General features: G+C 40.4%; 1 protein-coding gene across 2 annotated transcripts in view; it reads left to right on the top strand.

Moving 5' to 3' along the window:
• PHF21B (PHD finger protein 21B) overlaps positions 1-25,579 on the top strand; it is a 127,392-nt gene that overhangs the window by 38,151 nt on the left and 63,662 nt on the right. For both annotated transcript variants that reach the window (XM_066590184.1, XM_066590185.1), the window contains exon 2: positions 14,774-15,064. In XM_066590184.1, the coding sequence (XP_066446281.1) occupies positions 14,774-15,064 (291 nt within the window). The remainder of the gene's footprint in view (positions 1-14,773; positions 15,065-25,579) is intronic.

The raw sequence follows: 25,579 nt of genomic DNA on the forward strand, positions 1-25,579 counted from the left end.
TATTAAGCTCAGGTTTGTAACATCTCTCTCCCTTCTCTTCACTTTGCGTTCTAGTGATTCTGTTCCACAAACTTCCTCTCCTCGGTATTGGTACATTCCCCTTCACATTGTGAAGCTTGTTTGAGGTGTTACAATCCCCGGCTTTGTGTGGAGAAGGATGGATGCCAGCGGATATTGTCAGGGGGCTGTCATGTCCTCTCCCCTTTCTCTTTGAACCGTCCCACTTCAAATCCTAATTGGGGGAGAGTCAAAGATGGAACAGCTGGCTGGTGATACAAACGGTCTAAGGAGGGTCGGCAAACATCCTGGCAGATGGAAGTGGGCTCCCAATTATCTAACCGCAGCTTACTGTACGTTCTGCACATCCGCTCGGCTCCGCGGCTGTGATGGGACTCGTGTGCCCCGTGGTTGTCGGGCGTCTCATTATAAATAGGCAAGCTGGGTGAACATTCCATGTTACCACCATGTTGGTTGTCAGCCGGCGTCATTGTGTGACCAGGGCCTAACGATGCCGTATACAACATGCAACCGTTCCTAATTTAGGATAAACAGATGCGGGGGGGGGGGGGGGGGGTCACTTACCACGACTCACCAACGGGAATATCTATGGAAAGGAGGTTCAATCATAGCACAATGAAAAGTTCTGCAACTTTCTAAGGGCTCGTTCACATCTACGCTGAAGGTTCCTCTTACACCGAGTGAGATCGTTCGCACTAAGTGATGAGTGAACGTTGGCTCACATTCGCACGATCCACCAACTTTTTAGGAACAGCCATTGTTTCGTGGAAAAGGCTTCCATGTAAGAGATTCCATTATGGGATCAGGAACAAATGGCACGCAGTGGGCAGACAGACCCATCTTATGACTGATCAAACTGCGCCAAATTTACTCCATTGACCATAATGGGGTCTGATCGGTTGTCATCCGGCCGTCCGCCATTCTACAAGACAAGAAAGCTATTTTGTCCTCTAATTGCGTTTCTGAATGGAACATCTGTATACAAGGGCAAAAACGCAGAAGCGTTCGCACAAACACGCTCAAATATTTGCACTTGAACGCGGTTCTCAGAGCCCCATAATCAGCGTTTTGTGTGTGTCGGCGCATATTACTGTTATTTTTTCACACGCCTAAAAAATGTGCGCAAACGCAGCCGGTGACCCTGCATACCCCCTAAACAGTGCTGTACATGACCGCGGAGGCTCTATCATCTATCTACCCTGCATACCCCCTAAACAGTGCTGTACATGACCGCGGAGGCTCACAGGTTTTTTTTATATATCCTTGTATTTCCCACACTGTGACTTAGGTGACCAATGTTAAATGCGTACGGGCTGCGGGTCAAACGGCCTCCATTGACATCTATGGAGGCCATCCACATGGGAAAACAGAGCGTGCTGCGATTTCTCTTTCACTTGCAGAATATACAATTCGTATCCACGAATGTGAACAAACAAGCGAAGATGCATGCCTTTCAATGCCCGTGTTTCATTGCGGATCACCCCCAGGTGGTAAAAGTCAGATCGATGGGGTTTACCACTGAGACCTCCACCAATCCTGAGATTGGGGATCCCGTGTCCCTCTCTGCCCTCGGAACCATAGGCCCAGTTGGGACACCACCCTTAGGCGTTTTCGTGCTGACAATCCCCATACACTATCTTGACGTGTATTCGCATAAAATGCGCGCCAAAGTAGTGCATGTTGTGATCTTTTTTTTTGCGTGAGCATTTAGCGCGCTGCATGTGCGAGCCGCAATTGAAAGTCAATTTGTTACGGTGTATTACGCACGTAGAATCCCGCGCGCAGAAGACGCAGTAACAAACACCCCTGTGAGAGACTCCAGAAATGCCCTTTTTTCCTAAACTCATTTTATTGAAAGAGAAGAATAACAAATCGGTTCCCACAATCGCCGCGCAATATTTAGCTTCTTACATTAAATAAATATGTATTAAATAATGACAATTTGTGTTGTGATTAATTACTGTTTACAATGGAAGCCTTTCTGGCAGCCATGCTGATAAATCATAGGGGAGTCAGAATGCACCGGAGGACACAAAGAGGCGCATCGCTAGGATCAAACGGAACCGCAGCGCCGGTTTGTGAGGAATTGAAAAGCTTTTTGTGTAAAAATGGTACGACAAGATTTTTTTTACGTTTTTCATTGGTGAAATCAATGGGGTAAGCAAAGCAGTTGTTCGGTTGTGCCAGTGACAGCTGATTGGCGCGTGCTGCCAGGCTTGCCTTAGTGATCAGCCTGGTTGGCTTCTCTGCACATGCTTGGCCAAGATGGCAGCTGGGGAAACGGCACATACGAAGGATCATCACACAGAATGAGAGCCCGAACACAGTGACAAGGGAGGAAAGCAGTGTGCATGGTCAGCCACAAGCCTTAGAAGTATCGAAGGTCATCTCCAGTAGCACCAAAGAGTAAAAAGGATTGGGTTGGGTCCGAATGGGGCACACACCACCAAAATGGTGGAAAATTAGCCATTTCTTACATTAGATGGAATCAGTGAGCTACCATTGAGATCTTGGTACTACAACTTTAAACGGATTTTCTAGGGAAAATACTATTAATTACCTATCTATCAACAGTTGAGCAGCTGGGGTCGGCCACTGAAGGCCCAAGGTCCTGCGATTAACTATTGACGATCTATCCTGAGGATAGGTAATCAATAGTATTTTCCCTGGAAAACCCCTGTAAGGTTCTGAGGTTGTAAAACACTACCCTAGACAAGTGACAACTCTGCTTCTACATGCTCTTCTCCATGCTATTGCTACTGAAAGCCTGGTATCAGGACCACTTCTAGGTACCTTTTCATGATTTAGGCCATTTTCTGTTAACCTTGGACATCTTTTCATGACACAGACGGTTGTGATAGATGCTGACTGATGGCAGATGTCTGTCATAAGGTTGATCTTCCATCTTGGATTTCCTTAGTTGTTGTTGGATTCTGTAACCCAAAAGTCATCATGCCAAACCACAGATCTGCATCCTATCAATGGAAGCCACAGATCATCGGAGATCGAAAAGGAGAACATTCATAGACCAACCATGGAAGGTGTTCAAATAACACCCATCTAAAGATTCCTAGTGTATGACCAACTCATCTGCATGGATTATTTTATGTCATCTCGTTCAAAATGAGACGTGACAACGGTTAGGTCAATAGGTGGAGATTATCTATGAAAATCAGGGTAGCGTCAGAGTGAAGAACATTATACAATCTGCCGTAAATGTATACAAAGCTCATCAAATCATTAAGGATTATTAAATTATTTGTGAAAAACTCAAAAAATTTGAAAAAACCTCTGAAGTTGGTGACCTAACATAAGGTGCCTTCTGCTTGAGATGGTGTTGTGCATCGGGGAACCTTGTTGGAGTTGGGTTTAATATCATGTGAAAATCAGTGGGAAAGAGTATGATTGAAACATTTTAGGGTGCGTGTACACGGACTGATGGAAAGTTGTACCCGAGTTTCTCAAGCACAATTGCCCGTGTGCTGTCCGACGTGCAGGACTCCGCACATTGGCATGTACTATTTTTGCATGAGAATTGGTCAATAATAGGACATGCTGTTTTTTTTTTCTCGAACTTTCAGTCCGAGTATGTACAAGTACAGGCACCCAATCAAATGAATGGGTCCTAGCCATCCGATTGTCAAGCAAGAACATTTACCTGGACATTAGTTTGCCTGATTGTTTGGCCACCTAAAAGGACAAACGGTTAGCCAACAAATGAGCAGATGCTCATTGATCAACTAGTCGTATCTTTTATACGAACATAAAAATACTGACTGGTCAGCTGCACATGGGAACTAATGATCATGTGACCAATCATCCCTAAAAGAGTCTGAATCGGATAGTATAAGGCACGGTGGACGATCATCCATCTAAAAGGAAACTAAGTTCCAAAAACAGTCAACTGATAGTGAACAAATCTTGTACCCTGACCTCTGAAGGTAATGACCAACTCTATATTACTGTCAGCTTCAGATACTGTTGTCCCCTAGTGGACCTCTTTGGTGTTGGGATCAGTATTCTATCAGAATCGGGAGGAGAGGGTGTGATTGATCAGCTTAAATGAGTCATGGGTTAACCAACTTAAGGGCGTTTACATGGCCCCATTATTGAGCAAGAACATTTACCTGGACATTAGTTTGCCTGGTTGTTGGGCCATCTAACTGATAAGCCAATGAAGAGCAAAAGCCGATTTGTCAGCTAATTGTATATTTTATGTGAGCATCAAAATACATCTTCCTGTGTAAACAGGGAAATCTGCAGCCAATCAGCGACAGCTCTAGGGGACTAATGATTGTATGAACGATCGTACGTCCCCTAAGAGTCTGAATTGGCTTGTGTAAGTCCTGGTAGACAATTACCAATCTCATTGTATTGGAACTCCTCCACCAGAGCGAATGGCTCCGTCTAAAAGGATCTTATGTTTGAAATGGAGTCAATGGATGATAGAAGAACCTGGTGCCATAACCGTTCTGCTCGGAAACATCCATAAAGTTTATGCCTCTCCTTTGAAATTAAATTTAAAAAAGTCAAAAGGGAAAAATCTCAAACAGCCAGGCCAACATTCTCTAGCTAAATATAAGCGAGCAGGCTCGTCCTAGTTGAATATTTTCTGAGATGGCTTACACTTTTTTTTCCACTGCCGGAATGAATTGATTCTGTGTTCTCTCCGGGGAGAGCTATAGTAACATAGGATATGTTTCCATTCATTCTAAGTGTTACATAAAACTGCCTTCAAGAGCACTTTTTTATTTGGAAGGCATTGTGTAGTGACAAGATCTGGTCTGACTGAGTAAATACTCTGAGCTTCCTAATTATTACTATACAGACTGGAGACACTGGAGGTTCACAAAGATAAGAAACACTCAACATGACCGTGTCAGGACTGTGGGTGATGGCATCTGTGTTACAGATTTACTTCGGCAATGTGGATCGGGTCTCAGAGTTGGTTGCTTATGACCTTGTATGTTAATCTTAAGGTCCTCCCCTCCTTTCTTCCGGTCATAGATGTTCAACTGATATCTCCTTCCTTCCTCAGTGATTCCATCCCACTTGGATTACGAACAAGTTTACATTGAAAGGGAATCTCAAAAGAGATGTCTTGACTTGCTCAGAAGATCCCACCAGTGACAGTCCTAGATCTCAGACCCATGCAGATCTCTAATAGGAAGGGATCCCAGCATTGTAAAGAATAGTATGTTTTAGTATAAGAAGAACTCTCTGAACTACCCTTAAAGAGATTGTCCCCCTTGGACAATCTCTACTTGTTAGAAAGGACCCTTGGCAATAAGCTGGTCACTAAGAGTGTCCCTGCTGAGGGCCTCAACAATCAACTGTAATCTATGAGGAAATCTGGCAGTAAGTGTTCAGGGGACATTTAGTACTGCACAGTACTCATACATATCAATGACATTTCTGTGTAGCCCAGGACAGGCCGGGTCCTCCAAAGCGAGAGACACTCCATGCAATAGATGAGGACCCTTCTTTATCTGAGAATTAGAGTATATGAAAACTGTTTTTCTAAACTGGTGAAAACCTTTAAGTTCAAACCATCATCGATGTGATTTACTGGTATATCTCAATGATATTTCAGTTCTCTTCTGACCTGATTTCCTCTAAGAATTTGGGGGCCTTTTAACAGTATTGAAGGCAATGAAAGCTCTTCAGAAGACCATTGATCTAAGGCATTTATCCCTTCTAATCTATGTATATTATCTATCTATCTATCTATCTATCTCATATCTATCTATCTATCTCCTATCTATCTATCTATCTATCTATCTATCTATCTATCTATCTATCTATCTATCTATCTATCTCCTATCTATCTATCTATCTCCTATCTATCTATCTCATATCTATCTATATATCTCATATCTATCTATCTATCTATCTATCTATCTATCTATCTCCTATCTATCTATCTATCTATCTATCTCCTATCTATCTCCTATCTATCTATCTATCTATCTATATATCTCATATCTATCTATTTATCTATCTATCTATCTATCTATCTATCTATCTATCTATCTATCCCCTATCTATCTATCTCATATCTATCTATCTATCTCCTATCTATCTATCTCATATCTATCTATCAATCTATCTCATATCTATCTATCTATCTATCTCTCTATCTCTCTATCTATCTATCTCATATCTATCTATCTATCTATCTCATATCTATCTATCTATCTCATATCTATCTATCTCCTATCTATCTATCTCCTATCTATCTATCTCCTATCTATCTATCTATCTATCTCCTATCTATCTCCTATCTATCTATCTATCTATCTATCTATATATCTCATATCTATCTATTTATCTATCTATCTATCTATCTATCCCCTATCTATCTATCTCATATCTATCTATCTATCTCCTATCTATCTATCTCATATCTATCTATCAATCTATCTCATATCTATCTATCTATCTATCTCTCTATCTCTCTATCTATCTATCTCATATCTATCTATCTATCTATCTCATATCTATCTATCTATCTCATATCTATCTATCTCCTATCTATCTATCTCCTATCTATCTATCTCATATCATATCTATCTATCTATCTCATATCTATCTATCTATCTCATATCTATCTATCTCCTATCTATCTATCTCCTATCTATCTATCTCCTATCTCTCTATCTCATATCCATCTATCTATCTATCTATCAATCTATCTCATATCTATCTATCTATCTATCTCCTATCTATCTATCTATCTATCTATCTATCTATCTATCTCTCTATCTATCTATCTATCTCTCTATCTATCTATCTCATATCTATCTATCTCATATCTATCTATCTATCTATCTCATATCTATCTATCTCATATCATATCTATCTATCTATCTCATATCTATCTATCTATCTCATATCTATCTATCTATCTCCTATCTATCTATCTCCTATCTATCTATCTCCTATCTATCTATCTCCTATCTCTCTATCTCATATCCATCTATCTATCTATCTCTCTATCTCATATCCATCTATCTATCTATCTCCTATCTATCTATCTCATATCCATCTATCTATCTATCTATCTATCTCATATCTATCTATCTATCTATCTCATATCTATCTCCTATCTATCTCTTTCTGCCCATTTTGTATCACCTAAATGAATTATCACTTCCTTTTGTCTGAAGTCCTTCCACACTAGAAGATGTTTGAATTTTGTGAACTGCATGCCCTGATTCTTAGTTTGCATAGTCCTGTTTTGGCAATGGTCAGTGTAGCCCTTACCTATATGCTATTGTTTTGGTGCCTGTGGGGATGGTAAATGGCATTTTGGTGCTCGCTCATCTCTAGTAAATGCCTTTGAAATTTCACACCACCCAAAGGGAAACAGAAAGGACTACTGTACATTAAGTTGAGAACCCCTCTTTGTGGGTCAACACCTCAGTACTACATCCAGCCCTTGACTGAGTCTAATGTCACCAAGAAGATGTGACCAATCACAACCATGTATGCACCGTATAGCGTTAACACCAAATATTGCGGGAAGTCATTTGTGAAACTTACAGAGGCCATAATTCAGCATGGGAGCTGTATGGCGCTGATGTGAAGCATCTCCTGCAGATGGAAATAAGACCTATCAGGCAGCGTATGGTCTTTTGTCACCTGCGTCACACCATTGTTTTCCATAATCATTGACATCTTGTGAAAATAATAGCAGTGACTGTTGTTGTGCGGCTCCGTAATGAAGGCACTCGATAGAAAGAAGACAATATTGATTTGCAGGTTGTTGCTGAGATGTAGCTACAGTAGCATCCAGAGCTTCCTTCCAAGACACAAATGGAAATACAAGGCTTAGAAATTCATGCTATACTATGATCTAAAGCAATGAAAGGAGATCATCAACTATAGGCCTAGGCTAGCCCCAAACTCAAGTCAACAGAATGGCCCAGGTTGACCTTCCCGTAACCATAACCATACAAGTACCAATATCATCATACATCTTGGGCCTAATGTGTCTTGGTGATTTCATAGTATCTCCACAGTCGGACTTGCTACAAGCAACTTTATCAACTTTCTCTTGCACTAATTTTGAGAAGGCCCTCTTAGAAGCCTTTTCCACAGAACAATCATCGCTCAGCTTATTGATGGGTTGTGCGAAACTCAACAATAACCGTTCATTGTAAACACCGCCGGCGGCTCAACGACGAATGGGAATTTGTTTGCTTGTCGTTCAGTTTGTGCAGCCATAGAAGCTACCATTCACCCTATGGCTGGGGCACAGGGGGTACAAATGTCATGAATCCCTGATCATGATCGAAAACTATTACTCAGCTAGCATTCGGGATAACAACAATGGCATGGATATCACACAACTGAAAGAGGCGGGGCTAAACCGAAAACCATGGAGGGAGGGAGCCTGTAAGGGTGCAGAGGGTTGGGAACGACTAAACGGCTAACGACAGCAATTCTACATTTCTGCCATACAAAAGAAACACATTATCTCTTGTGCAATAATTTGCCACTTTTGGCCTTTTTATGCCTCCGACACTTCTCTAAAACCGGGTTGGACTAGGTAAAAGGAAGCACGTCCTCATGGACCATCAGATAGATTATAATTTGTGCCAAAAACGGGCATAAGTTACAAGTAAACCCTATGCCAGTTCCTGTATGGTGTAGATTTCAGAGTCACGTGTGGGAATGCCGCTGGATGTGACAAATGTATTAGGTGACTTGTACCTGTTATAACACTTGATGCACAAACGTTACTTAGACTAGTTTATGAACCGTCAATCTAAGTTAATTTACCCCAATGTGTCTAGAAAATTGTGCATTTTTGAGTCGAAATTCCAGTTTAAGTGCCTCTTCGGTGCCAACCGGAAGTGGCAACTGTTATGGGCACTGATTCCAATACAATGGCCAATACATCCATCAGTAGTGAATCTACGAAAACATTAAAGGGGTTGTCCCGCGAAACAAAGTGGGGTTATACACTTCTGTATGGCCATATTAATGCACTTTGTAATGTACATTGTGCATTAATTATGAGCCATACAGAAGTTATTCACTTACCTGTTCCGTTGCTAGCGTCCCCGTCTCCCTGGTGCCGTATAATTTTCAGCGTCTAATCGCCGGATTAGACGCGCTTGCGCAGTCCGGTCTTCTTCTTTTCTGAATGGGGCCGCTCGTGCCGGAGAGCGGCTCCTCGTAGCTCCGCCCCGTCACGTGCCGATTCCAGCCAATCAGGAGGCTGGAATCGGCAATGGACCGCACAGAAGACCTGCGGTCCACCGAGGGTGAAGATCCCGGCGGCCATCTTCACAAGGTAAGTCAGAAGTCGCCGGAGCGCGGGGATTCGGGTAAGTACTGGACGGTTTGTTTTTTTTATGCCTGCATCGGGTTTGTCTCGCGCCGAACGGGGGGGCTATTGAAAAAAAAAAAAAACTGTTTCGGCGTGGGACAACCCCTTTAACAAAAAGTCAATATTTTAATTCAGATGATCATTTCAGAATTCTTCGATGTTAGTAACTGATTTTATTTCTCGGACTTCCTTTTCATTTCTCTCCTCCCACTTGCCTTATATCCGTACAGGGCCATGATTGCGCCTCGTTTGATTCCACCGCGCGTTACATTAATCATATAAATTCGAAAACTGAAGGATCTTGTTTATTAGGGCAATTTCCCGGTGTACTCCAAACAGTTAACTGGGAAGTGCTGGTGGGATCTACATGAGCGCCGTGTCACCGCTTGTTACATGCTTTGTGTTTGATTGTTGTTTTGTTCTCTTAATTACATGCTTCCACAAGCAAAGAGTTATGTGATTGCTTACATATGCATCTCAAGTGCCAATTTATAGCCAGATAAAGCCCATCTCTTCTGCCGGAGCTTCTGGATCCAGAAGAGTAATAATGCTCAAATCAAAGACTTTCTTAATGGGTTTTACTAGACTTGGCCATGGACATCGGATTGTAGACAGTAGACCCTACCAATGTTGACCTGGTAGCACGCTTCTGTCTATGGGACGTCCAGACAATATTTCAGGATCTACTGTTGAAGGAAACTTTTAGGCTCTATACACATCGGACTAAAGTTGATGAAAATGGGCAATTTCAATTATAACAAATGTTCTCTGGGTGGAGTTTAACAATAAATGACTGTTTTGACCAACTGATGACACACGTTCTTCGTCTGGAAAGAAGTTGGACAAGTTTGCAACTTTCAGCCAACAGGTTGATGAAAATTTTTTTATTCCACAAAAAGTCTTTCACCCTCGTAAGGTCCTTCCTGACAGCATGTTCTCAGAAAGATCTTTCATCAATCGCTTGGTGTCATTGAAGATGTACTGTATGACCAGTCTGAGAACGGTAAAGGCCATTTTGGGCTAAATGTGTATGGATGAGTCTGTAAAAGGATTATTCCAAGATGATCATTCGCTCAATGATTCTTCAACCATCTTCTATCTAAGGGTGGCTTTACACAAGACAACTGTTGGACACATAGGCACCCGACAGTCATTCCGATGACTTATCACTCCTGTAAGCTTCACACAGGAGCGATTGTCATTCAGTGAATAGAAGCGGAGAACGTCGGAGATCTCTTCTGGCCACCTGCCTAGGTCACCGTGGACAGTTAGTAGTTCAAAGGTAAATGACTGCTTGTTTACACCAAGCGAGAACAGTCAGCTGGGGCAAAGTCACTATTGACTACTGAGCAATGTATCGCCTGTTGACATGAGCCAACTATAATGGCAAATCACTCATTTGAGCCATTTTCCGGCTGATAGTTGCCCCGTGTAAAGCCACCCTAATGTGTATGACCTTTAGAGTAAAAAGTTTCTAGCCTATTGTTTTTCTCAGAAACAAGTCACAAATTGCACGTTCCATTGGTTTATCCATTTAGGGATTGACAATTTGACTAGCCAACAAACTTTGAAAGGAGTTGTACAGGTTTAGAAAAACCTGTCTTGATAGTGTTACCCCTGTCCAGAGGGGGTATTCTAAATCTCCGTTTAGGGAGCATTCCCACAGCCAAATGGAACCGAACAATGCCAAATGGACCCCATTGACTATAATTGGGTCGGTTCAGTTTTCGATTCAGCTGCCTGGCTTTTAGATGGAAGAAAAAGAGCTGTATGCAAAGATTTTTATTTTTGTACTTTAAGCCGGATCTGTGGAGGAACCTCCTACTAGACCTTCCAACACAGATCTAAGCACTTACTCACGACCCGAAGGTTACAAGTTCAATCCCCACATGGTTCAGGTAGCCAGCTCAAAGTTGGCTCAGACTTCCATCCTTCCAAGGTTGGTAAAATGAGTACCCAGCTCGGTGTGGAGGGGGAAATAAATAAATTACCTGAAAGCGCTGCGGAATAAGTTGACGCTATACAAATTTCAAAAAAAAGAAAAAGATGTGAATTTTCAGCTAAGTGAATGGATCTGAACTGCAATGTCGCAGATGATCTGTAAACAGGGGTGGCACCATTTTTGTAAAGCAGTCTTGTTTATCTAATCCAGAACAACCCCTTTAAGGGCATCTGCACATGAGTGTATGCATAGATACGCTCGCAAGAGGATGACATAGCTACGCTCTGAACACAGCGCCATCATGTGCTTTTACGCACGTGCCCATTCCTTTTACTGTAATTTTGTGTTGCTGGCCCCGTTCACTTTGGCGCGGGAGACACCCATATCCGTTTTGAACTAGCTCAGCACTCTGATTAGTCCCCAATGTTAGCAATTAACACGGCAAAATCGATCAGTCACGGACACAACTCTGTGCGGACGGGGTGTGCGTTTGCGCATCCCCATAGAGTCCTATTGATGACCTATCTTGGGGATGTTCCTCAATAGCAGAAGCCTGGAGAACCCCCTTAATGTGTAAAGATCATGTATTATCTATGCTACAGGTACATTTTGTATCTATTTCTGGAGAAACAAGGTGGCACCACTATAGCCACCCTTGGTCTTTCCCCAGTAGCTGTCAACCAGCTTTCTCAACATTTTTTAACTGCGTATTTGCCAAGATATATAGTAACAAGGGTGTATATACCATATAGACAGTTCGCGTGGCTGATATGAGGGCCTTGTGCAAAGAGCGCACTCCTAAATGGTGTTCCCATTTTAATGGATGGTGAGAACCTCTGCAGGTACTGCAATGTTAGCGAACAAGGAGAATGTACTAGGGTTATGAAAATAGGATGACGGCACTAGAAGCTCCTGTCCTGGATGGTTGGGACTGTATTAGTATCAAGCACAGCTGAAAGGGGCCAAACCTTTATAATGGCTGTTCACTCTCCCCTGTTCACTTTGATCCCCGCTGTATAGTGATATAAGGGGGGCATCACTGCACAACTGGACATATCTAAGGTTGGGAGGGGTAACGTTTCTCCTTAGGTTGACCACCTAGTAGGTTGGGAGGAAACTTAAAAGAAGGCCATTCATGCTCCTCTGGGAAATGTATGCAACGCTACAGCGCCACCTATCATGAGGCAGCATTCCTGCAAGTCAATGTCCGACCTTTTAACAGACCTTGTAACAGCAGCTGGGAATATAAGCCAAGACCCCCAAACAGTTTGTCTGTTCATAGGATGTTTTCCTTCTTGTGAAGACCCTGGTCTTGGCTTATATTCCGAGTCATTGTTACAAGGCTTGTTATAGTCAGACATTGGCTTGCAGGAATGCTGCCTTCCAATAGGTGGCGCTGTGGAGGCATTTTTCTATCTTTCTATTTGCATAGATGGATCTAAAGTACAAATCAGTACAAGGGAATATAATGCAATTCCCTGGAGCTAAAATGCTGAATGAATATGGCAAAATACAGAGAATGTGAAGAAGTGAGATGAGACTGAGAAAAATGAATGTGATACATGGACAAAACATATATTATAGATACCAAAACCATAAATATATAGAAACATCTAAGGATATATCATTATTATTAGGGTTAAAGAGACACATTAGTCATTTCTCACAATTCCTGAATTACAAGTCAGAGCCTGGAAAGATTGGTCAGCCAGCGTGTAATCAGGCGTGCGGCTCTCCTGCTGCCGTGTAAAGTGTGCCCTGTGCTGCGTAATGATAAAAAATACTCCTCACTCCTGCAGAAATAGGAGAAAAGAGCTGCCTGTGGAGGCCGGAAGAATATCTGCGACTCGTCTGAACCTCATGTGTACGTCTATGATAATTTGTATCAATTATTGAGCAACTTATAATGAGACTGACCGTTAACACTCATCTACAGCAGTAAGTTGGTTCCACTCAAAATGCATAAAAAATAAACTAGAAGAGCAATAATAAATATATGAACTTTGTCAAATAAATCTTCAAATTAAATTCAAAAAAAGAAAACAATCCCAATTTTCTTATTACATCGATGGGAGGTTTTTTAAAGATAATTTTAGATTTTACGTATCAGAATCCATTAGATCTAGAAAAATTGAATTGGCATAGATTACCAGAATTCAAATATTAATGCAGAATTCATATAAAATCGAAATTTAAATAGATGAAGCGTAAAAAAGGTAAATTAAACCTTTAAAAAAATTCTGAATCAGGTAACAAATAAATATTATGGTTACAATTATATAAAAGTATAACAATAAATAATAACTAAAGCATATAGTGCAATAACAAATACCCTGTTTGCCTGAAAATAAGACATAGCATGATTTTCCAGAATTTTTGAGGATGCTTGAAATATAAGCCCTACTCCAAAATTAAGCCCTGCTAACAGTTAATTAAAAAAGTCAATTTAAATAGTGTCCAGGCAGCTATACATGTAAAAAAGTTAAACCTTTTTGAACAAAAATTAATATAAGACACTGTCTTATTTTTGGGGAAACACGTTACATAGAAGGATTCAATAAAATCTTACACTGAAGGTCTAACTTGTTACAATAATACAATTAAATAAAACAATCATAAAAATAAATAGTGAAATAATTAAGAAAATCAAGTAATAGATTCAATGAATAGTTACAACATAAGTGAGTCATGGATTCACTAAACACTAAAAGTAAGTGAAAGATACAAATAATCACCTAATGGTTTGGACCGATAACTAAATAAAGCGCAATAATCAATAGAACATAATAATAGATGATAAAAAGATACATTAACAAAAAATAGTAAAATATTCCAAAATGAAATAAAATAATAAAATATCAAATAAAATAATCCATTAAAACACAAAAGTGAAACAATAAAACATGGACTAAAAATATGGAAAGAGGTTTCTAGTCCTCCCCAGACTTGTATGTGGCCCCCCTGTAACATTTCTAGTAACTAGGCCGAAAATGAGGATAAAATAGAAATGTTCCTTATTTTGCCCCAAATCAATGAGACGCGGTGAGATGGATCTTCGGCTTGTGAGGCTTGTGTTCTCGGCAGGCGGCTCAGCGGGAATCACACAGGAACAGAGACCCTTGTGGTTAGAAATCACTGCAGCAATATTCATGTAGGAGAGTCAGCGGCGGTGCCCTAAATGTGCCCGGCTGGAGTCGTTTCATCAGGAGGATGCTGCTGCGGGATGTGGAGTGACTTGCTTCCTCAATCACCCGTCTGCAGCTCGGAGCATGTAAAGCCTAATGTAAATAACGGAGCCAGATGGTGCTCTCTGATATTTGCAGTAAATGTCCCCTTTGTGCCAGTGCCGGCTCCAGTAGGTGGTGCAGAAGGAGGTGCGTAGAGATGTGGAGGAGGGCATTGGGTTTTCTGGCTACTTGAACTCACCCCTTCTTGTCTTCTCTTTTTACCCTGTGTCTCTTTTTGCCTGGCAGAAGCTGGCGGTCCGGAGCTGTCCTGTGGAAAGTGCCAAGCCCATCCCGCTCATCAAGGCACCAAGCAGTCAGGGGGGCATTGCCATCTCAGTCGTCCCGGCCAAAGCACCCGTCACTATGGTGACTGCACACCTCAATGGCCAGAAAACAGCTACGGCCTCAGCACCGTCATCGGCCAATAGCGTTGAACCCCCACAGACTGCCCCCATTAACTTACAGACAACCAGCAAATTGGTGGGGGGCACCTTAAACATGGCAGCAAGGAGGGTTTCAGAGATGTCCCATGCCCAGGTAAGTGACACTTCCATCTGATATATCCATCTTTGTCAGTGAGTTTTTAACATTTTTGGAAATTACGGGCGTTCGGTCTATAGCGTGCTTGTCGTGCAAGTAAGTGCAGTCTATTGTTTGCTGGTATCAGCCGCTTTGGAATGGGATGAGGGTGACTTGTGTTCTTAAGTGAGATGATTTACAGAAAGTACAAAAAGTCCTTGCTTCTCCCCGACTTTCTCCAGTGATGACTACTTTATCTCACATATGACCAGTCCTGAGAGCCTCCGGGATCACCCGAACACATAGAGGGTATAGCAGAAGAGGTGGGCAAGGAGTCTGCTAAGTATGAGATCAGTGCCAGCTCAGTGCCACCGTGGGCAAAGAATGCAGTTTACTTTTAGGTTGCTTTAGGCAGGAGTTTGGCTTGCGCTACAGCGATGTAGCAGAGCTGGGTTTGTTGTGCTCACAACGCCTGGTGTTATTACAGCTAATCTGCTGCATGGCTTTATAATATAAGGATTATATCATCGCCTTGCAGGAATCTTCTACTTCATCCTTCTATTAAAAGCATGAGACATTTACATTACATTCTGAGTCACCACTAGAGGTCACATTGCAAATTCACAGCCACTCAATTATAGATGACAGTGAGATTATATAGCCTGCATTATATAGACAGAGTACAGAACTCATCAGGGTGCTACCATTGTTCCAGAGGTTATCTATCTATCTATCTATCTATCTATCTATCTCCTATCTATCTATCTATCTATCTATCTATCTATCTATCTATCTATCTATCTATCTATCTCCTATCTATCTATCTCCTATCTATCTATCAATCTATCTATCTATCTATCTATCTCATATCTATCTATCTATCTATCTATCTATCTATCTATCTATCTATCTCCTATCTATCTATCTCATATCTATCAATCTATCTCATATCTATCTATCTATCTATCTCATATCTATCTATCTATCTATCTCATATCTATCTATCTATCTATCTATCTCCTATCTATCTCCTATCTATCTATCTCATATCTATCTATCTATCTATCTATCTATCTATCTATCTATCTATCTATCTATCTATCATCTATCTAGCCATCTCATATCTATCTATCTATCTATCTATCTATCTATCTATCTATCTATCTATCTATCATCTATCTAGCCATCTCATATCTATCTATCTATCTATCATCTATCTATCTCCTATCTATCTATCTATCTATCTATCTATCTATCTATCTATCTATCTATCTATCTCCTATCTATCTATCTATCTATCTATCTATCTATCTCCTATCTATCTATCTCCTATCTATCTATCTATCTATCTATCTATCTATCTATCTATCTATCTATCTATCTATCTCCTATCTATCTATCTCCTATCTATCTATCTCCTATCTATCTATCTATCTCCTATCTATCTATCTATCTATCTATCTTTCTATCTATCTATCTATCCATCTATCTGTCCATCTATCTATCTCCTATCTATCTATCTCCTATCTATCTCCTATCTATCTCCTATCTCCTATCTATCTATCTATCTATCTATCTATCACATATCTATCTATCTCCTATCTATCTCCTATCTATCTATCTCATATCTATCTATCTATCTCATATCTATCTATCTATCTATCTATCTATCTATCTATCTCATATCTATCTATCTATCTCATATCTATCTATCTATATTCTATCTATCTCATATCTATCTATCTATCTATCTCATATCTATCTATCTCATATCTATCTATCTATCATCTATCTAGCCATCTCATATCTATCTATCTATCTCATATCTATCTATCTATCTATCTATCATCTATCTATCTCCTATCTATCTATCTATCAATCATCTATCTATCTCTTATCTATCTATCTATCTATCTATCTATCTATCTATCTCCTATCTATCTATCTCCTATCTATCTATCTATCTATCTATCTATCTATCTATCTCCTATCTATCTATCTCCTATCTATCTATCTATCTATCTATCTATCTATCTATCTCCTATCTATCTCCTATCTATCTATCTATCTATCTATCTATCTATCTATCTATCTCCTATCTATCTATCTCCTATCTATCTATCTATCTATCTATCTATCTATCTATCTATCTTTCTATCCATCTATCTGTCCATCTATCTATCTCCTATCTATCTATCTCCTATCTATCTATCTATCTATCTATCTATCTATCTATCTCCTATCTATCTATCTATCTATCTATCTATCTATCTCCTATCTATCTATCTATCTCCTATCTATCTATCTCCTATCTATCTATCTATCTATCTATCTATCTATCTTTCTATCCATCTATCTGTCCATCTATCTATCTCCTATCTATCTATCTCCTATCTATCTATCTATCTATCTATCTATCTATCTATCTATCTATCTATCTATCTATCTATCTATCCCCTATCTATCTATCTATCTATCTATCTATCTCCTATCTATCTATCTCCTATCTATCTATCTATCTCCTATCTATCTATCTCCTATCTATCTATCTATCTATCTATCTATCTATCTATCTATCTATCTATCTATCTATCTTTCTATCCATCTATCTGTCCATCTATCTATCTCCTATCTATCTATCTCCTATCTATCTATCTCCTATCTATCTATCTCCTATCTATCTATCTATCTCCTATCTATCTATCTCCTATCTATCTATCTATCTATCTTTCTATCTATCTATCTATCCATCTATCTGTCCATCTATCTATCTCCTATCTATCTATCTCCTATCTATCTATCTCATATCTATCAATCTATCTCATATCTATCTATCTATCTATCTCATATCTATCTATCTATCTATCTCATATCTATCTATCTATCTATCTATCTATCTCCTATCTATCTCCTATCTATCTATCTCATATCTATCTATCTATCTATCTATCTATCATCTATCTAGCCATCTCATATCTATCTATCTATCTATCTATCTATCTATCTATCTATCATCTATCTAGCCATCTCATATCTATCTATCTATCTATCTATCTATCTATCTATCTATCTATCATCTATCTATCTCCTATCTATCTATCTATCTATCTATCTCCTATCTATCTATCTATCTATCTATCTATCTCCTATCTATCTATCTCCTATCTATCTATCTATCTATCTATCTATCTATCTATCTATCTATCTATCTATCTCCTATCTATCTATCTCCTATCTATCTATCTCCTATCTATCTATCTATCTCCTATCTATCTATCTCCTATCTATCTATCTATCTATCTTTCTATCTATCTATCTATCCATCTATCTGTCCATCTATCTATCTCCTATCTATCTATCTCCTATCTATCTCCTATCTATCTCCTATCTCCTATCTATCTATCTATCTATCTATCTATCTATCTATCTATCTATCTATCTATCTATCTATCTATCTATCTATCACATATCTATCTATCTCCTATCTATCTCCTATCTATCTATCTCATATCTATCTATCTATCTCATATCTATCTATCTATCTATCTATCTATCTATCTCATATCTATCTATCTATCTCATATCTATCTATCTATCTATCTATCTATCTATCTATCTATCTATCTATCTATCTATCTATCTATCTCATATCTATCTATCTATCTCATATCTATCTATCTATATTCTATCTATCTCATATCTATCTATCTATCTATCTCATATCTATCTATCTCATATCTATCTATCTATCATCTATCTAGCCATCTCATATCTATCTATCTATCTCATATCTATCTATCTATCTATCTATCATCTATCTATCTCCTATCTATCTATCTATCAATCATCTATCTATCTCTTATCTATCTATCTATCTATCTATCTATCTATCTATCTCCTATCTATCTATCTCCTATCTATCTCCTATCTATCTATCTATCTATCTATCTATCTATCTATCTCCTATCTATCTATCTCCTATCTATCTATCTATCTATCTATCTATCTCCTATCTATCTCCTATCTATCTATCTATCTATCTATCTATCTATCTCCTATCTATCTATCTCCTATCTATCTATCTATCTATCTATCTATCTATCTATCTATCTTTCTATCCATCTATCTGTCCATCTATCTATCTCCTATCTATCTATCTCCTATCTATCTATCTATCTATCTCCTATCTATCTATCTATCTATCTATCTATCTATCTATCTATCTATCTATCTATCTATCTATCTCCTATCTATCTATCTATCTCCTATCTATCTATCTCCTATCTATCTATCTATCTATCTATCTATCTATCTATCTATCTATCTATCTATCTATCTATCTATCTATCTTTCTATCCATCTATCTGTCCATCTATCTATCTCCTATATATCTATCTCCTATCTATCTATCTATCTATCTATCTATCTATCTATCTATCTATCTATCTATCTATCCCCTATCTATCTATCTATCTATCTATCTATCTATCTCCTATCTATCTATCTCCTATCTATCTATCTATCTATCTATCTATCTATCTATCTATCTATCTATCTCCTATCTATCTATCTCCTATCTATCTATCTATCTCCTATCTATCTATCTCCTATCTATCTATCTATCTATCTATCTTTCTATCCATCTATCTGTCCATCTATCTATCTCCTATCTATCTATCTCCTATCTATCTATCTATCTCCTATCTATCTATCTCCTATCTATCTATCTATCTATCTATCTATCTATCTATCTATCTATCTTTCTATCCATCTATCTGTCCATCTATCTATCTCCTATCTATCTATCTCCTATCTATCTATCTATCTATCTATCTATCTATCTATCTATCTCCTATCTATCTATCTCCTATCTGTCTATCTATCTCCTATCTATCTATCTATCTCCTATCTATCTATCTATCTATCTTTCTATCCATCTATCTGTCCATCTATCTATCTCCTATCTATCTATCTCCTATCTATCACATATCTATCTATCTCCTATCTATCTCATATCTATCTATCTATCTATCTATCTATCTATCTATCTATCCATCTATCTGTCCATCTATCTATCTATCTCCTATCTATCTATCTATCTATCTATCTGTTCATCTATCTCATATCTATCTATCTCCTATCTATCTATCTATCTATCTATCTATCTATCTATCTATCTATCTATCTATCCATCTATCTCCATCCGTCCTCGCTGCTTCTATGATTGGTAGTGATTGTCTCCTTTGGTTCTGTTTTGTTAGCGGTGAGATGGATTTAGTTTTGTGGATTCCTCACGCTCAGTTTTCCTCGTTTGTGACGGCAATGATATAACTGTGAAGGCTGTCGGGAAGACATGAGGTGCTGACATTCCTGCTCACTAAACGACTCAGTGGAGCAGAGACGGACTGTGAACATTAAACGACTCCATGATTCACATTTTGGCTGTAGACCATGGAATCCATATTTTAAGGGTTCTGCCAAAAAAAGAATCCTGCGTTCGTGTTTCTGAGCAGATTGTACGACCATAAAATTCTGTGCAGAACAAGACTGTTTAATTAAATTAGCAATTAGCAAATGTTCCTTCCAATTGCTGCTGGGTTTGAAGTTTGGAGTTATTGGATCCGGGCTGTACATAATGCTGCGGTTTCATCTTCTCACTTTGATTGTCTTTTGAACTTTGAGCGTTTCAGTTCTTTGGATCTTCTTTGAGGTAATTTTGCATTCTGGTGTCTATTTTAATGTTGGGTCCTTGAAGCAATGCATGAAAATGACTTTATACAAAAGAAGGGGTATACACTGAGGTGAGGGGTCCTGTACAATGGGATCGTGCCTCTAGCATCGGCCCCCAATCAGATGCATATCCACACGCCTTGGATAATGGGGTTACCGTGCTTTTGCAGAGCTCCAAGTCTTGGAAAAATGTCACATTCTGCCTCCATGGGCAAATTTATGGAGGCTTCTTTGTATTCGGCAATCCTCCTCTGTGAAAACAATGAGATAAATCAAATCTTTCTATAACCACTAGAGGGAGCTCAGTGCATACAGAATTATACAGAACTATGACTGAGTTCAATAATCCCTATGCAGTGAGCTCCCTCTAGTGGCAGCTGCGGACAGTGACAATTTTATCACTTGATTGAAATGAAAAAGTAAGCAGAGATTCCAACCTGGATAAGAATTCTGGACCCAAAATAAAATCTAGATACTAATTCTGCAGAAAATGAGGAACAATAAAAATTTCTGTCCTAGGCACCAATATGATCTGAAACTTTTCATTAAAAACCTGCATCTTGTACCCCGACTGGAGCTTCCACAACACTGGAACTATCTGAGTAACGGCTTGGTGACCCTGCAGCAAAGACCTTAAACCACTTGGAGGGGTCCAGGTTGAAAGCTGGGGTTCCCAAGGTGCTGTCTGAGCAAATAGCCCTAAGCCAAACTAGTATGTAGAAAAGTGGGTCCACATCCATCTGTTTGACTTCACCTTTAGTAATCACTATTTCTCAGTGTTAATGGTGTCTCTCAGTACTCAGATAGCCCTTAGACTTACTGTAGAGCTGAACAATGTAATAACTGGACTGTCAGAAGAAATATATATGTATATATGAAGCACTTACCACAGTAAAACAGAAATACAAAACTAGCGACTCACCATTAGATGACAGGGAGAGAATGTGATGGTAAGCAGATGAAGAAGATGATGGTGAAATTGACAGTGGAAGCTGCAACAGATGGTATGGAGTGCAAATAATAATTACAGAAGTCCTATCCGCACTCTAGCTCTCTCTACATTTTTGCTTAATCTCTTCCTGACACTGACCTTAACACCAGACACCACTGTCCCTAAGTAGCTCTTGGTTATTCGTATAAACAGCTTTTTCTGAAACACTGTCCCTGAGAACAAGAGGGTACTAGCACCCAGACATGAAGATAAACAGACAAACTGGCAAGGCTAGGCAAATACCAACAGGAAATGAGCAGACAAACCAGAGGCTAGAAACCAACAAGACTGAACTAGTAAACCTACCTTTATACCCGTACAGCCATCAATAAGCCAGTTCCTGGGACCCCATTCCATGCGCTTCTTAGAGTACTCAATGCACACTGTGAAGGGGGGCCGAAGCATGTCTTCTGCCTCTTGGGACAGTCCCTAAGATCCGGGACTATCCAATTGAATCTGGGAAGGTTGGAAGGCATGCCTTTACACGTCAGAGGGTCCAAAAACCAGGGTATGCCTGCTACCTCTGTGGTCCCTGTGGGTATACCCCAGGTGTAGCTGGGCACAAATAGAGAAAACAAAATATTATGCTTGTATGGTTTCTTGTATGTTCCAATTCACTGACAGCAAGCAGAGATCTCGAAATACATTTTACAAAATATAATCACTTACCAGTTTCAATTATGTCGGCTAGGATTTGCTTTACTTTTCTCTTGCACCAGTTTTTAGAAATGTCCTCCAATTTGCTAGAACCTGGACAACCTTGTCATTCACAAAGTCCTCACAAATGACGAATCCAGCTCTGCTACATCTGTAAGTCACTATGCTATTTGTGTCAGGAGTAGCAGAGAGGAAATAGTAGTTGACAAATGGGCTTGTCTTGCTGTGCTATTCACTCACTCTATATAATCTAATGAAGGAGAGGGATCTGCACCAAGACACTTATTTTTTAGGTTAGGAGGAAAACACGGCCTTTCCAGATTTTATAAAGGTTCATTGGAGCAGACAAGACGGCACTTAATTACAAGCTTTTCATTAACATGACTAATGACATTTAGAGTCGATATTCTCCAGGCATCAGGCATTCGTTTCCTTGATTGTGCTGTTTGGAGTCTTAGAGAACAAAGAGAAGACTGTGCGATTACTGCTGGCCGACTCAAGGAGCCTCCGATCTGATGTTGGTCCTCGCAAACCTCCGACTTCCAAGAGTCCCAAAAATAAAAAAGATGTAAAAAAGTCCCCGAGTAATTGTAAGAGGGTCACCTGTAAGAGGGTCACCTGTGAGAGGGTCACCTGTGAGAGGGTCACCTGTAAGAGGGTCACCTGTGAGAGGGTCACCTGTCAGCAACACGTTTATTTACCGTTGTTTTGTATGTTACGTGCGAGCGGGACGCAAAACTCCTCATCGTCCTACAAGAATGGATACGCACATAAAATACACTCACTGTCCCCAAAAACATCCCTCCCTGGAAGAAGGGCTGCGGAGGGAGTGAAACGTTCTCCGTGTGATTGTAACTTTGGTACAAGTAAGGGATTACAATAACAGAGCAGAAGGAGCATTTATTGTGGAGAGAGGCTCTAGTACCCTGTTGTACCGCCTCTAGCTTGGATACAAGATGTGATACAGGAGGGCATGGAGGCTCTAGTACCCTGTTGTACCGCCTCTAGCTTGGATACAAGATGTGATACAGGAGGGCATGGAGGCTCTAGTACCCTGTTGTACCGCCTCTAGCTTGGATACAAGATGTGATAAGGGGGGCATGGAGGCTCTAGTGCCCTGTTGTACCGCCTCTAGCTTGGATACAAGATGTGATACGGGGGGCATGGAGGCTCTAGTACCCTGTTGTACCACCTCTAGCTTGGATACAAGATGTGATACAGGAGGGCATGGAGGCTCTAGTACCCTGTTGTACCGCCTCTAGCTTGGATACAAGATGTGATACAGGAGGGCATGGAGGCTCTAGTACCCTGTTGTACCGCCTCTAGCTTGGATACAAGATGTGATAAGGGGGGCATGGAGGCTCTAGTGCCCTGTTGTACCGCCTCTAGCTTGGATACAAGATGTGATACGGGGGGCATGGAGGCTCTAGTACCCTGTTGTACCACCTCTAGCTTGGATACAAGATGTGATACTGGGGGCATGGAGGCTCTAGTACCTTGTTGTACTGCCTCTAGCTTGGATACAAGATGTGATACAGGGGGCATGGAGGCTCTAGTACCCTGTTGTACCGCCTCTAGCTTGGATACAAGATGTGATACAGGGGGCATGGAGGCTCTAGTACCCTGCTGTACCGCCTCTAGCTTGGATACAAGATGTGATACAGGGGGCATGGAGGCTCTAGTACCCTGTTGTACCGCCTCTAGCTTGGATACAAGATGTGATACGGGGGGCATGGAGGCTCTAGTACCCTGCTGTACCGCCTCTAGCTTGGATACAAGATGTGATAAGGGGGGCATGGAGGCTCTAGTACCCTGTTGTACCGCCTCTAGTTTGGATACAAGATGTGATACAGGGGGCATGGAGGCTCTAGTACCCTGTTGTACCGCCTCTAGCTTGGATACAAGATGTGATACTGGGGGCATGGAGGCTCTAGTACCTTGTTGTACTGCCTCTAGTTTAGATACAAGATGTGATACAGGCAGGCATGGAGGCTCTAGTACCCTGTTGTACCGCCTCTAGCTTGGATACAAGATGTGATAAGGGGGGCATGGAGGCTCTAGTACCCTGTTGTACTGCCTCTAGCTTGGATACAAGATGTGATATGGGCAGGCATGGAGGCTCTAGTACCCTCCTGTACCACCTCTAGCTTGGATACAAGATGTGATACAGGGGGCATGGAGGCTCTAGTACCCTGTTGTACCGCCTCTAGCTTGGATACAAGATGTGATACGGGGGGCATGGAGGCTCTAGTACCCTGTTGTACCGCCTCTAGCTTGGATACAAGATGTGATAAGGGGGGCATGGAGGCTCTAGTACCCTGTTGTACCGCCTCTAGCTTGGATACAAGATGTGATACAGGGGGCATGGAGGCTCTAGTACCCTGTTGTACCGCCTCTAGCTTGGATACAAGATGTGATAAGGGGGGCATGGAGGCTCTAGTACCCTGTTGTACCGCCTCTAGCTTGGATACAAGATGTGATAAGGGGGGCATGGAGGCTGTAGTACCCTGTTATACCACCTCTAGCTTAGATACAAGATGGGATACTGGCAGGCATGGAGGCTCTAGTACCCTGTTGTACCGCCTCTAGCTTGGATACAAGATGTGATACAGGCAGGCATGGAGGCTCTAGTACCCTGTTGTACCGCCTCTAGCTTGGATACAAGATGTGATACGGGCATGAAGGCTCTGGTATTCTGTGTGCAACATATGTACAAGTTCTGTATTCATCCATCCTGGTCTCTTTAAATGCTTCCCATTCTTCCTTCTTTTAGGGATTGGTAACGATTCTGCTTTGAGGATCTCATTTCACAATATTTCCCAACCTTCTTGGGCATTTCTGTCCTTAAGAACATCCGGCCGTTGGATTCTTCATACCTTCTTTCTGAGTTTATTAAAAAATCTGCCTTCCTGAAATCCACCCTTGCGGTCTGAGTCTTCTCAGGTCTTCCTCCTCTTTTTATCCAACATCCAAGGATATCATGATCACTGCCTCCTAAGGTCCCGGCCACCCTTAGGCCTCATGTCCACGGGCAAAAGATGATTTTAAATCCGCAGCGGATCACCCGCATGCAGAGCCACATCCCATAGGGATGCATTGACCACCCGCGGGTAGATAAATACCCGCAGATGGTAAATAAACATGAATTAAAAAAA

Source organism: Eleutherodactylus coqui, chromosome 2 (genome assembly GCF_035609145.1).
Source record: "Eleutherodactylus coqui strain aEleCoq1 chromosome 2, aEleCoq1.hap1, whole genome shotgun sequence".
NCBI lineage: Eukaryota > Metazoa > Chordata > Amphibia > Anura > Eleutherodactylidae > Eleutherodactylus > Eleutherodactylus coqui.